Source organism: Triticum urartu, chromosome 6 (genome assembly GCF_003073215.2).
Source record: "Triticum urartu cultivar G1812 chromosome 6, Tu2.1, whole genome shotgun sequence".
NCBI lineage: Eukaryota > Viridiplantae > Streptophyta > Magnoliopsida > Poales > Poaceae > Triticum > Triticum urartu.
The window spans coordinates 350,473,295-350,487,535 of record NC_053027.1 but is presented as its reverse complement, the minus strand read 5'-3'; the positions used below and the strand labels follow the sequence as shown (position 1 = coordinate 350,487,535).

The following is a 14,241-nucleotide window of genomic DNA, read 5'->3' as shown; positions in this document are numbered from 1 at the left end:
AACTCACCACCTGATACGTCCATTTTGCATCATGCTTTTATATCGATATTTATTGCATTATGGGCTGTTATTTCACATTATGTCACAATACCTATGACTATTCTCTCTTATTTTACAAGGTTTACATAAGGAGGGAGAATGCCGGCAGCTGGAATTCTGGGCTGGAAAAGGAGCAAATATTAGAGACCTATTCTGCACAACTCCAAAAGTCCTGAAACTCCACGAAATACCTTATAATAAATAATGAAAAATCCTCGCCAAAGATGAAGACCAGGGGGCCCACACCCTTTCCACGAGGGTGGGGGGCGCCCCCCCCCAGGGCGCGCCCCCTACCTCATGGGCCCCATGGTGGCTCTCCGATGACCATTTTCTCCTATATGAAGTCCTTCGTCGAGAAAAAAGAAGAAGCAACCTTTCGGGACGAAACTCCGCCGCCACGAGGCGGAACCTTGGCGGATCCAATCTAGAGCTCCGGCAGAGCTGTTCTGCCGGGGAAACTTCCCTCCCGGAGGGGAGAATCGTCGCCATCGTCATCACCAACGCTCCTCTCATCGGGAGAGGGTAATCTCCATCAACATCTTCATCAGCACCATCTCATCTCAAAACCCTAGTTCATCTCTTGTATCCAATTTTTGTCTCCAAGTCCGGGATTGGAGCGTAGGTTCCTAGTAGTGTTAATTACTCCTTGTAGTTGATGCTAGTTGGTTTAATTGGTGGAAGATCATATGTTCAGATCCTTTATGCATATTATTATCCCTCTGATTATGAACATGAATATGCTTTGTGAGTAGTTACGTTTGTTCCTGAGGACAAGGGAGAAGTCTTGCTATTAGTGGTCATGTGAATTTGGTATTCGTTCTATATTTTGATGAGATGTATGTTGTCTAGCCTCTAGTGTTGTTATGTAAACGTCGACTACATAACACTTCACCATTATTTGGGCCTAGAGGAAGGCATTGGGAAGTAATAAGTAGATGATGGGTTGCTAGAGTGACAGAAGCTTAAACCCTAGTTTATGCGTTGCTTCGTAAGGGGCTGATTTGGATCCATATGTTTCATGCTATGGTTAGGTTTACCTTAATACTTTTGTTGTAGTTGCGGATGCTTGCAATAGAGGTTAATCATAAGTGGGATGCTTGTTCAAGTAAGAACAGCACCCAAGCACCGGTCCACCCAGATGTCAAATTATCAAAGTACCGAACGCGAATCATATGAACGTGATGAAAACTAGCTTGACGATATTCCCATGTGTCCTCGGGAGCGCTTTTCCTTATATAAGAGTTTGTCCAGGCTTGTCCTTTGCTACAAAAAGGATTGGGCCACCTTGCTGCACTTTATTTACTTTTGTTACTTGTTGCTCGTTATAAATTATCTTATCACAAAACTATCTGTTATCACTTATTTCAGTACTTGCAGAGAATACCTTGCTGAAAACCGCTTATCATTTCCTTCTGCTCCTCGTTGGGTTCAACACTCTTACTTATCGAAAGGACTACGATAGATCCCCTATACTTGTGGGTCATCACCACCTTGACCCGTCCGTAAAACGCATAGCTTGCTGCCAGAATCGGACTGCTTCAGCCTGGATGCACTGGATTGCCATTGGGCCTCGTCCATAGAGGCAAGAAGCGCTATCCATATGTACCACGTGGCGTCGACAAGCAGGAGGAAGTATTTCTTCCCACTTGGTGTCGCCGGTGAGATCAGCCTGCAAAGGTCGCCATGGACCACCTCAAGGCAGTTCTCAACATGGAACTTGGCGTGCTGCGTGGAGGGCACACGCCTCTGTTTTCCGGCCAAGCAAGCATCGCAGATCTGATCTGCTTGCTCACACCGTGTCTTGCCTCGCAAGCCTGCGCAAGTTCAAATGGCTGAAACGGGCGTGCCACGTCCAGGCAACGTAGAGTTGGCTCCTCGTTGTTCTCCCTTTAACACCAACGGTAGATAGGTACCGAACTATCTCACAATGTTTGAAACCCATCGACTATGTGGTCAATCCGCCTGAATCACACAAGACGCGCTGCACCACGAGCGTGCCACTGCCATTGTCTTTCCCGTCGGTGATCTTAGCATGAGGGGCATTGGGCTTCGACCTTGGACTGCTCGGACCTCCAGTCATCTTCACAGAACCACAAGCAACGAGGCTCTGATACAAAATATCAGCAGGCCTCCGACGGTCACCGGGACAAAGGAAGAGAGGTTTTGGGTTTGGGGACGAAAGCACACAGGATTATTTTTTTGTGCTGCATACAATCGCACAACTTTTTGTTTCTCATTTATCCTTCTATTTGGGAATACATAGTGGCCATAACGGCCGGAGCTAAACACCCATGGAGATCCTTAGGCCTCGTGCCATCCCACTAGCCAAATACGTGCGGACATGGACTAAGTTATCCCTACTAGCACAACTGACCCGTTCTATTGCACCAACCCACGACCAGGCTGACTGAGAACCACCAACGAAAGCAACTAATCAACTGTCTAGGCACATGAGCAATCAGTGTGCAAACCTCAACATTGAACGGAAAACTCTGTCATGGCAACAACATCCGATATCATTTTTAGAACTTTAAACTTTGCATTGGCATGTTTCTATATTTCCATTGAAACAATGTATGACCACTACGTTAAGTGTGATCTCGAGACAGGCATACTTGAGACGAGGATTTGCAAATATAGTATAACCATGTAAAGATTGAGAAAATACCCTCATGAGAAGTGATAGACAAAGATGTCGTTTTATCTCCCTCCTAAGATCCTTGGGAAGATTCATAAGAAGGCCCTCTTCATCAACCCCTCTTGTTTCTTGCCATCTGTATTGCTCATGACGCAATATTCGCCCCTTGAGGTTCTCAGGAAGTAATCGATGTGCCATCCATTGCTCTGTGTCACGTCTTTTCACTCTCATTTCTTCTATCCGCACAGAGGCTGATTGTAAATATGTCTAGAAAATTCAAGTCAAAATAGAAAATTAGGAGAAGTATGGTTCCCTTGCACAACATAGCTGGTTACTGATTAGATAACTAAAATGGCTATTCTGGTTACACCTTAAAAAAAACTAGGATACTGTTTTCACATATGAAATCAATACATTTAACAGCCTAACGAGCAAATACTCAAAAGCCGCTATAAGGAGAAATCAGAAATGACTATATCTAAATATGGATCAGCTAGAACATTTAAATTATGGAATTTACTGGAACAGTTACTTGAATAGCTTCCAAAATTACTCCAATAAAATGTTAAAAGTTTATGTTATAGTTGTCCTTTGATATATTTTGAGAATAACCAAGTTCCTATTGTACCAGCTCTTGTTAGCAGCTAAGATGATCATGGTGTCCACCGTGGGGCTACTAGTCTAGATTCTTCTACAGGGCTAAGAGCATGGACGTGCACCTAGTACTTAGATATATAAAACTTATGTCTAGAACTTGAAGAATATCGAAGCTGAAAATGCAGAATGTGTGTTCTGCAGCGGACAGGTTGTAGAGAATGGCTTCATATTATATATTTCAGTATTTGGTGCTGGAACTCAACTAATCCCCTGGAACTATAGCGTATATAATCTATGGCATGTTAGCCTTTGTCCATTCTAAATCTCTGGATGCAAAGCTTTTTCTTCAAGGAGCTAGGTAACTTGGGATCTTGGAACATTTGTGTATACAAATGTAACTATAGCATTGTGATAGCTCCTCCAAATAAGTACAGATGAATGAGATTGTTATTGTCATGTGAACTGTCTAGGACATGGTCAATGCATCTCAAAAAAAAAAGGATATGGTCAATGTGGTTTAGATTCGACTATCACTGAATGCAAATTCATTTTCACTGACTTCATGCATGGAAATGGATTAATACAAGCTAGACATTCATTAGTTCATAAAGAGTATGCTGTTGCATAGTGTAGAGAAAGAAAATATGTGAATCTCAGAGGCAGAACGTATGCTGGATCTAGGGCGTAAACTACACACGCGGGGTAGCAAATCCAGATTATTGCAAAATGCAATAAGATTGTGAGTCGATCGACTAGTCTAGACTAGTCAAGAGAGTAGTATACGAGTCGTAACTTCACTGTTGACTAGGCTGAAAAACTTGACTAATTTGTGCAGTCGGGCGGTAGTGAGACTAATTGCTGAGTACTCCAGACTACTCGTTTATTTTGAATCAAGAGACTAGAAATTGGGAGGGAAAAGTGAGCTGCTCAGCCCACGCAACTGGAGATTTGGAAAGATGTGCGACGCGAAAAGCTTTGACACAGGAAAGAAGCAAAAAGGGAGAGAGATGAAGAACAGAGGAGCAGGAGAAAGAAGCAAATGTACAGATATGGGGAGAGATAGAGAGCAGGGAACCTTGCTGCAGCACTTCCTTCCGCCACCACGGTTCTGCCTGTCTCCACTTCCAACTATCTCATCAACACTCCGCCTTCTTCAGCTCGGCAGAGCGGGAGAAAGAAGCAAATGTAGAGATAGGGAGAGAATGAGAGCAGGGAACCTTGCTGCAGCACCTCCTTCCGCCACTGCAGTTCTACCTGTCTCCACTTCCAACTGTCTCATCAACACTCTGCCTTCTTCTGCTCTGCAGGGTGGCATCCCTCTTGAGCATCTTTTTGGTTGTTCTCCTGACTACTGGGTGCTTTGTTTGCTTGGTTGTGTTTGTTTCATTCTTCTTGGCCCCCATGAGTGCACCAACCCGACGGCTCCATTTAGTGTCTTCTTAGGATACAATGTTGAGCACAAAGGCTATAGTGTTGGGATCATGTCAGTTGTCTTTTGCCCTTGTCCACCCATCCCATTGTGTCTGCACATACTCCTATGTGGACCCCTCGCCGCAGTCCCCACCTCGTTCATCCCCTGAGACTACTCATGTTGTGGACCCCTCGCAGCAGTCCTCACCTCATTCGTCACCTGAGACTCCACCGATGGTTCCTTGTATTTGACTCTACTTTCCCTTCTAATACGCTTGTCGTCCACTTACCAAGGATTCCTCCGTTGTGCCTACTCCAAACGTGCCGCCTTCTCCTGAGGCGCCATCTTCGACCGATGAGCCATCTTCATCGACTACTACGTCTCCTTCTGTTGGCGATGCACAGCCTCCTCCTGAGCCTACTTATGGCTTTTGTGCTCATCCACTTCTGGTTGTTGACCGCTATAGCTTTGTTAGCGTTGCTCTTCTTGAGACAACTTCTTATCGTGATGCTATATTATTCATCCCAAATGGCAGCATGCCATGGCATAGGAGCTTGCTGCTCTTGATCGCATTGGCACGTCAATCTTGTTTGTTTCCTCCCTGTGTTCGTCCCATCACTTGTAATGGGTCTACAAGGTTCGTCTTGTGGCCCATCAGCCCGTGGCTTTAAGGGACACGGTCATGACTACAATGGGAAATTTGCACATGTGGCCCACATGACCATTGTCTGCACCCCTTCTCAATGTGGCATTTGTTCGCCACTGATTTGTATCTCAACCTGATGTCACTTATTAATGTTGAGCTGCGTGAGGCATTTTGTTCCTCGCGGTACGGTATTCTGTCTTCCCCGCTCTCTATATGGCCTTAAGCAAGCCCCTTGTGCCTGGTTTTAGTGCCCCGCCTCAATTTTAACTACTGTTGGTTTTACGGCAAGTGACTCTTTGTCCACCACTATGTCAATGACATGATCATCATGGGTGATGACTCTGAGTACATTGCCTTTGTTGGAGTTGTGTCGAATATTGTGTACAAGGTAGGTTACAGTTGGCGGCCGCTTTGTTCAAATGGTCTGGTTACTTGCAGCTTTGGCGGCCGCTTAGCCGCCCCAGGGAGAGAGGCGCCATCACCTCCATCATCACCCAGCTTTGCGTGATGGCTCTCCGGATGGCTCCTCCGCTTCCCCCACCACCCCCAGAGCAGGATTAGATCTTCTCTTCCTCGCTGCCACCGCCGTTTATGTGTTGTGCGTGCTTCTTTTCTTCGTTGGGCTTGTTATGTTGTGCCCACAGCTGAACCTTGTGTAGTATTCTTGTGCGTGTCTGTTGGACCTTGCCTGCGGTGGGGTTGTGTGTGTGTGTTGTTCGGTGGTACCTTGTGGACTCTGTGCTCTGTGGTTTGCTTTATTTATAAAGCGGGGCGAAAGCCTTTTTCGGTATTGTGTTTATATAGAATATGGAGTCGTGTCCTAATAGGACACTTGTATCCTAGGCCTCTCATATATAGCGGGGGTAGACACACGATGTAACCTATGCCAACATAATAGCACAGGCGCCCAAGGGGGAGCCGGCGGCGTGTGCCGGCGCCCGGGTGGCCGGTGTGCGGTATTGTGACGGTGTCACAAGGAGGAGCACCCGTAGTCAGGCCCCGAGGATGTAGCCATATCAGTGAACCTCGTTAACAAATCTCGGTGTCATGCTCGTGTGTGCTTGGTCCTCGGATGATCGACGATATGCCTCGGATTTATTCTAACAAGTGGTATCATGAGCTAGGTTATTCGGAGATCGTGGATTGTTGATTTAGAAGAAGGATCGAATCTGAGATGCAGCCGGCCATCGTCGTGGTTCTCGGCGTGATCGGAAAAAGGCAATCAGAAGAGTTACGTGACTGATCTCGGCGAGTTGCGGCATCAACAACAGGCGAGTATACGCATGGCCGTGGCGGCGGGGCGTGGCAGTGGAACGCATGCGCACGCGGGATGTGCGGCGGTCGATCAGATGGATCGCGGTCGATCGGGCGATCAGGGGGCGCAGGTACATGCTCGTGGGATCGTCTGGCAGCTGGGAGGCTGGCCTTGTGCAGGCCAAGGCCGACGTGTGGGCGCTGTGGACCAGATGGGCCAGCTGGATGGAGCGTACAAAGCCAGGCAACGAGACCCAGGCAGGGCTAGCGTTGCTGCAGGTGCGTGCAGTCGGACTGAGATTTGTTTTGGACAAAAAGAGGACCGAGTCCTCGTTATGACAGCACAAGGCAGCAGATCGATTCAGCGGAAGAAAAGATCCATCGTTCTATTCCATTGGGTAGCAGGAGGTTTTGGCAAAGCAATTACTAGCATTGGAATTTGTGCCTGGGAGCTAATGCACGTGAGTAGAAGGATTTTTTGTACGAATTTGCTACTGGTGCATCTAGTGTACTTGAGCACGTGTTGGAAGCTCGGTTATTTTTTCACAAGGTCAGCTATACAAAGAATCATGACGCCATCGGGCATCAGGTTTGAGGTGAAGAAGTTTACGGAACTGGAAGCCTTGGGTTATGGCAAACAAGAGTGAACGATTCGTTGGCACAACATGGATGCTTGAAGGTGTTGCAGAAAGTCATGACAGCTATGATGGTGTTATCATGTGATGGATGGAAATTCATGGAATGATCTGGGAGCCTGGTCGGACTAGATAGTCTGAAGGATCGACGCGAGTCGGTTGGTACAGAAGACGATGGTGGGATCGGCGATGACGACATAGGAGCGTGATGCTGATGGTGACTGACTTCTGGGGTGTGGAAACACGTGGCGCATGCCCGAGGGCTTGTGCGGCTTCGACAAAACTATGGCGCGGGGTTGATTCAAGGTGATGTATACACGGAGCTTGAAGTTGACGGGGCGCATGGGTGGACTGATCATCTACCATGGAGTCATGTTGAAGGTGGAGCTGGAGTCTGGAGGACTTCACTTGGTGCTGATTGAGAGGCTACGGCATAAGAGCTCAGAGAGTCGAAGCCTATTCAGCGGGAAAAAAGCAAGTGGCACGTAGTTCGAATTGGAGCCCAATGGTCTGATGAAAGCGTGAAACTTGTCATCGGTCGGTGATGATCGGTGGTACTCTGCAGTGGGGGTTGAGTGGTGTGGGTTTGTGACCCTTGAGATTCGATCGGGATAGCGGAGGCTCGACGTGGTAATAGCGGTGAGGCGTGCGTACCGCGTGCGGTACGCACGGGGCATGGAGACGGGCCAGGGCTCTGGTGGTCATACATGTGATGAGACAACTGCGAATTTGACTCGGGATGACTACAAGCAACAGTGAAATTCCTTCATGTTTCAGACAAGCGGTCAAGAAAGGAGCGGTGATGTTGAGTTCAGGTAACTCTTATGTGTGATACCTAATATGTGAGTTGTTCACTTGCACGCAGGTCAGTGATCAGTGTGTGATGGAATCGGACGGAAACTCTGAAAGTTGGGAGCACAAATTGACTAACAAGGAACTTAATTTTGCTCGAGTATTAACTGTGGTCAAGGAATAAAAAAGGGACTACAAGTTGCAGGTGGAGTCATATGGAGTCTTTGGAGTAGCAGCGGTACTCATGGGATAAGCTCAAGTCCAATGTACATGGAAGTTTGACGCATTGACGAATTCAAGGTGGTGGAGAATATTCGCCAAGGTGGAGTTTGTTGGAGTTGTGTCGAATATTGTGTACAAGGCAGGTTACAGTTGGACTTGTAGTTGTATTGTGTTTATATAGGATATGGAGTCGTGTCCTAATAGGACACTTGTATCCTAGGCCTCTCATATATAGCGGGGGTAGACACACGATGTAACCTATGCCAACATAATAGCACAGGCACGCAAGGGGGAGCCAACGGCGTGTGGCGGCGCCTGGGTGGTCGGTGTGCGGTATTGTGACGGTGTCACAGGGAGGAGCACCCGTAGTCAGGCCCCGGGGATGTAGCCATATCGGTGAACCTCGTTAACAAATCTCGGTGTCGTGCTCGTGTTATTGCTTGGTCTTTGGATGATCGACGGTATGCCTCGGATTTATTCTAACAGCCTTTGCGATTTGCTTTGATAGCTTAATACATTAAGATGATGTTTTAATACTTTTAACTAATATATGTGGATAATGAATGCTCATTTCAAGTTATATCTGATTTCCGTGGAAAACTAATTCAAGGAGATCCAAACAAGAATTACAAGGGATATCAACACTTCAAGAACCACTCGATATCTAACTTCGAGAGAGTAAATTACGAAAATATAGATGTTCCGCTTGTGTTTACCAATCACTATATCAAGAATTTGGAATAAAAAAGTCAAACCCTACAACTGCAGTTTGTCGGTTTAATTTCACATTTGCCCAAGCATTTAACTTGTTATCAAACTTTAATTAATACCTTCACAGTTACACATACAAATGAGTACGCCTACAAAATACCCATATCATATTGCTAACTTCCTATATATATATATATATATAGGGTCACGCTATTCGTCACCCTGGTTGAGGAATAGTTATTCTTCACCCCTCTCTATTTTGACATCAATGCACTGTATTTTTATGTTTCGTAAATTTTGTCTTATTTCATACATAAAAAGAGAACGTAAGAAAATATGTACTCGCCGTAAAAAATATTTTATGTTACGTAAAATTATGAATGTAAAAACATAGTGTAAACCATACATAAAATGTGATTTTTCTGGTCTTATAACTATATTTTTATTTTTTTAAAACCAAATTTTACATATTGAATCAATCTGCACGTAACTATTTATATTCTAAACATAATTTATTTAGAAAGCGATCGTAAGATTACCTCGGGTGAAGAATAACTTATTCTGCATCCTGGGTGATGAAGGTGTACGTATTACCAGCCACTTGTTGTTTAGTAGCACTGTTAGGTTCTAGCATTCAATACCTATTTAGCATCAAATTATTTAATCCAAGTAAATCCCATGGAAGGGATCACGTGGATTTTGAAAAGTAGTTCCAAATTGTTAGGGGTGAAAATACGAATAGTTTCAAGTCTTGATGGCTTCCCTCGTCTATTAGGTTATTTCATCTTTCGGAACCAAAGAAGACATGCTCTGGGGTTCTAATTCTATGCATATCCATCACGTCCCCACGTACATAACTTGGTGAGCAGTGGTTGTGGTGGTGGCGGGGACGAGAAGCGGCTGCGTCGTTTGATCAGCTATCTGCAGTGGCAACACTGGCGTCAACAACCATCCTTTCTCTCATATCATCGCATCCTTTCACGTTTCATCATCGAGGTATCAGTCCAAGTACAAATCCACTTTTTATTAGTTTATTTGAGTTATTGTGTTCTATGCATTCGATGTGATCAAAACTCAAAGAAAAATGATCTACAATAGTATCATCTGCTAATTCTTTGGCTATCTGCCAATCAAGATGAGACGTGAACCCAGCTCGCTGCTCCATCAAACACACAACAGCGTATGTCAGTCTAGTACATATGCGGGCAGCAGCGCACAAGAACCCAGCTTGAACTTATATGGGACACTCATGGTTCATGCCAGCGTCTAGGACGCACTCGCGTGGCCGCTTGTGAGCCTATGGTTCAAGAGGAATTGACTCTACAACATGCAAGGAGGCTGTGTTCTTCTCAGTGTGGTGATCATGACAAACTGGAAACTAGGGATGAAAATGGAGTGGAAAGTTTTCACTTTTTCGGAGGAAAAATGGAAATGGAGAGGAAATATGAAAACGGAAACGGAAATTTGCAAAACGAAAATGGAAATGGAATTTTTCATGTGGAAACGGAAACAAAAACAAAATGGTATTTCCATTAATATGAAATTTTCGTTTCTACTATAGGCCCATGGCTGCTTTGTAGCCCAACTACCAAACAACACACAATGACACAATGAGTAGAATGAGCAAAACGTACCATGTGAGTACCAACTTTTACTACCGCACACATACTCAGCTAGACTCTATACGGAATTGTCATGTACTACTACAATACTACCCTATGTTACCAACACAACCATATTATTTTGTAGCCATGTTAAGAATTCCATCAATTTGTTTGTTTTCTGTCTGTATTTCTCTATGATTCAAGGGGGTTTTAAGTTCCGATCAACACACAGTTTTATTTCCATGTCCGCTCTGTGTTCGCTTCGTGTTTGTTTCTGGTAGTATCTGTTTCCATATTCATTTCCGGGGTTTCTGTATTCGTTTCCGCTTCTGTAAAATAATATGAAAACAAATATGGTAGGACCCAGTTCCGTCCGTTTCCGCGCCGTTTTCATCCCTACTGGAAGCAGTGTTCTTCTCAGTGTGGTGATTAGTTAATTAGTTTGAGATATTAGTCCTGGCCTCCTGGGTAGTGTTGATTAGAAACTAACTTGATCTATATGGTCCTAGGTAGTGTTGATTAGTAACTAGCTTGATCTGTATGGTCTTGGGTAGAGGTTAATCACCTGCACATGAGTTCAGATTTACAAGCCAAAAGGACTCCAAGGCAAAATAAAATTTAAGGAACATTAGGTTGTTCTCTGTTTGTAATTGGAATTAATTTTCAGAAATAATACAATAGCTATCACTGTTGTAGCTAGAAGAGTCATGTAAAGTCTTGCTATCCCCTCAATATCCAATTGAAACAAGTATCATGCTGTAGTGCTGTTGTAAATTAAGCACCATTTACCATGTTATGCATGTTAAAAGAATTCGTGTCACCTGTTATTTAAAATTACCAGACTCTAGTGTCTATCCATTGTCATTCTGGATTTGGTTCCCTCGTGTGATCTCTACTGCTTTCTCTTTTTTGTGTCACGCGATTCTGAATTTCCGTGTTGGCAACATCTTCGGTATAGTCGTTGATTGCTTTTCTTTACTACTACCTCCGTCCATGTTTAATGCCCCCCAGACCAAAACGCAGGTACCAAGACGTCTCAGCGCATAGTAACCCACAAGAGTCTAACCAACCATGGCGTGTAAAATCCCTCTCCGTGTCCCATTAATTCTCTGTTTGTTCCTCCTCTTAATGCGCTGCGGCCGCTCGCAAAACAAAAAGCATGCGTTGGCTGCATGCAAATGACTATCCACTCACCTTGCTGCATGCCGCCGTTGGCAATAACTACCGAGAGCACCGACCAATAGAAAAGAACGAGCGTTTTGCATGTGGCCTTTTAAATCAGGACGTGCCTAACCTGCTCACGGGACTAAAAAATCCGGACGGAAGTAGTATCAATTAAAAGAAGCGTCTTTCATGCACTTATTTTTTTAAACAATTCATTACGTTGACGTGTGTATCAATACCTTTGTTCAGGTGCACGAGCTGGTCCAGCCCTTAAATAATTAATTGGCAAAATTATGAACTTGTCTTGTATTGGTTTGTGGTATGCTCTGTTGTGCTGGGAGTATTGTTGCTCTCTACATTGCTGTTCTCATGGAAGGAAGTTAGAATTGATATAACTTCGCATTATTGTTCTCTCTATCTTTCTTGTGCTGGTTTTACTGCTTATGTACTTGTCAACTTCTTGTGCATGAATAATTTGTGGTGGTTGGCACAAAATCTTGATCCATGTAGATAACATCTGATAGTTAAACTTGGTTTACCAATGCAAATGGTACATAGGGTTTAACCAAATGGGAGATGTTAGCAGGAATCTCATAGTGGCAGAGATTCAACCCCCCAGCAACCGAATTGGTCGAGTGGCCAAGTGGGGATCACCCAATCCCTTAGTGGAACTAATCCCCTGCAACCGAACATTAGCCTAAGGGTGGGAGTACATACTCCCAGGAGTACAAAAGAGGAGCTCTAGGACAGAACGAAATCATATACTCTGGGTAGATGGCACAGTGAGATAAGGACTAGGACGGAGCGAAGCTGGGGTGCAAGGAAAAGCGACCTAGATTTCATAATTGTGATTTTAGCATGCCAGAGAAACACATCAACATGAACAAAAAAAATAGCTAAAAGGGGTTATGAGTATTGCAGCCATTACCACTTAATCCAACAATAAACATAACAACAAAAGTTGGCATCCATAGTAAATACATACCTGCACATTACCAATAAGAAGGGCAAATAAGACTAAACCCGATATCGAGACAAAAACAGCAAACAAATTCTCCCATGTGTAAGTGCTTGTTTTCAGATTTTGACCAAGAGAGCTGCGATAGGTAAACCAATACATAAATACAATATCGAATTCAACATTCCTTGATGGAGTACAAAAATAGTTAGGGGAGGGGCTAAACCTTAGACTTTGCAGACCCCACCAAAAGCAATAGAAAAATTTCTCAAAGAAACTCGTCGATTGTGAAACAGTTCGGAGAGCCGGTAGGTAAATTCCAAAGGTTGGGTCTATATCGTCGCTGCCATTTGTCAGACAGACATTTTGCAGGAAAATATTGTCTCTAGCTGTATTACTCCCGCAATATAAAGATGCAAAGTTACAGTTTATCTTGCCACATTCTTTTCTCCAGCAGGTATCTTCTCGCTGAATGGAAAGAAGGTACCAAAGGGCTCCAAACACCTACAAGCAGTTACAGTATCAGCCCTTCTTAGTATCTTGAGTATGGCTATCAGCTAACCAAATATATGCAAATAATTGCAAGTCATCTAGAGATTAACCCTCTTGTGAAGAAATTAATCATCATAGTATACAGGCTGATTTAAAATCATTAAGTTATTCGGGAAGATATTGCTTAGTGAACTAGTATTTGCTTAGGAGTGGACGTACAACCCCACCACCTACAGGGCTTCTCCTACAGTTTTTTTTAGGGAAAGGATAGCAGATCATATAATCTTGGGAGAATCAGAAATACAGTCCAGTTGCACACACAAGTGCTGCTAAGTCAGCTGGGAGAGGATTGTGCCACATAATCTCCATTCTGCAGTTCTCTTTCGAGAAAAAACAGTATTTGATTGGATAAGATGTTCAGCGCCTCAACGTTTCCAAATCACCATCAAACCAGATCAGATATTCCAGATATATGATCCAAAAGTGTCAGCGATACGGGAAACAGGGTCCCCCAGGCCCGCTAAAGATGGGCCTAACACAGCACCACGAAGCTCAAGGAAAGGGAGGGAAACCTTGCTGTGGGCTCCCCAAGCACAAAGGCATCCGGCGTGCAAGAAACCCAGGAAGGTGGTTGGGGTCCTTTCCGACCACCCGAACTCCCCCGAGTACCAGCTCTGCTCTTGTGGGCCCTTCGGGGGACCCACCAACTGGTGAAGTATCAATACAGGTCTGACTGGCTCTCTTCGGGTTTTGGTTCGAACCCAAGGGCCGACCGGCACATTAAATGTTACCTGCATACCTACGATACGATGAACAGTAAGCCGGTTCGCATCATTCTGAGGCGATACAGCCTGCCATGTATCAGAAAAGTGACAGGCGCAACCCACCTTTCTGACTACAAACCCAATTGGGGGCGGCACGTCTCTCCACCACTGATGGATGGGGCCCTGCGAGCTGTGGGCGGATGGGCGACTTGTTTTTGTCAAACACCACCTGTGCACGCCAATCTATTTTCTGACGGACCCGCATGGGCTGTGCAGACTACACTGTTCAGTTTGTTTGTGACATATTTTGTAGC

At 44.7% G+C, this 14,241-nt stretch overlaps 1 protein-coding gene across 4 annotated transcripts in view; it reads right to left on the bottom strand.

Moving 5' to 3' along the window:
* LOC125513468 (cyclic nucleotide-gated ion channel 1-like) overlaps nt 1-14,241 on the bottom strand; it is a 44,507-nt gene that overhangs the window by 18,095 nt on the left and 12,171 nt on the right. For all 4 annotated transcript variants that reach the window (XM_048678590.1, XM_048678591.1, XM_048678594.1 and 1 more), the window contains exons 5-7: nt 12,898-13,175; nt 12,699-12,810; nt 2,708-2,944 (exon numbers count right to left, since the gene is read on the bottom strand). In XM_048678590.1, the coding sequence (XP_048534547.1) occupies nt 2,708-2,944; nt 12,699-12,810; nt 12,898-13,175 (627 nt within the window). The remainder of the gene's footprint in view (nt 1-2,707; nt 2,945-12,698; nt 12,811-12,897; nt 13,176-14,241) is intronic.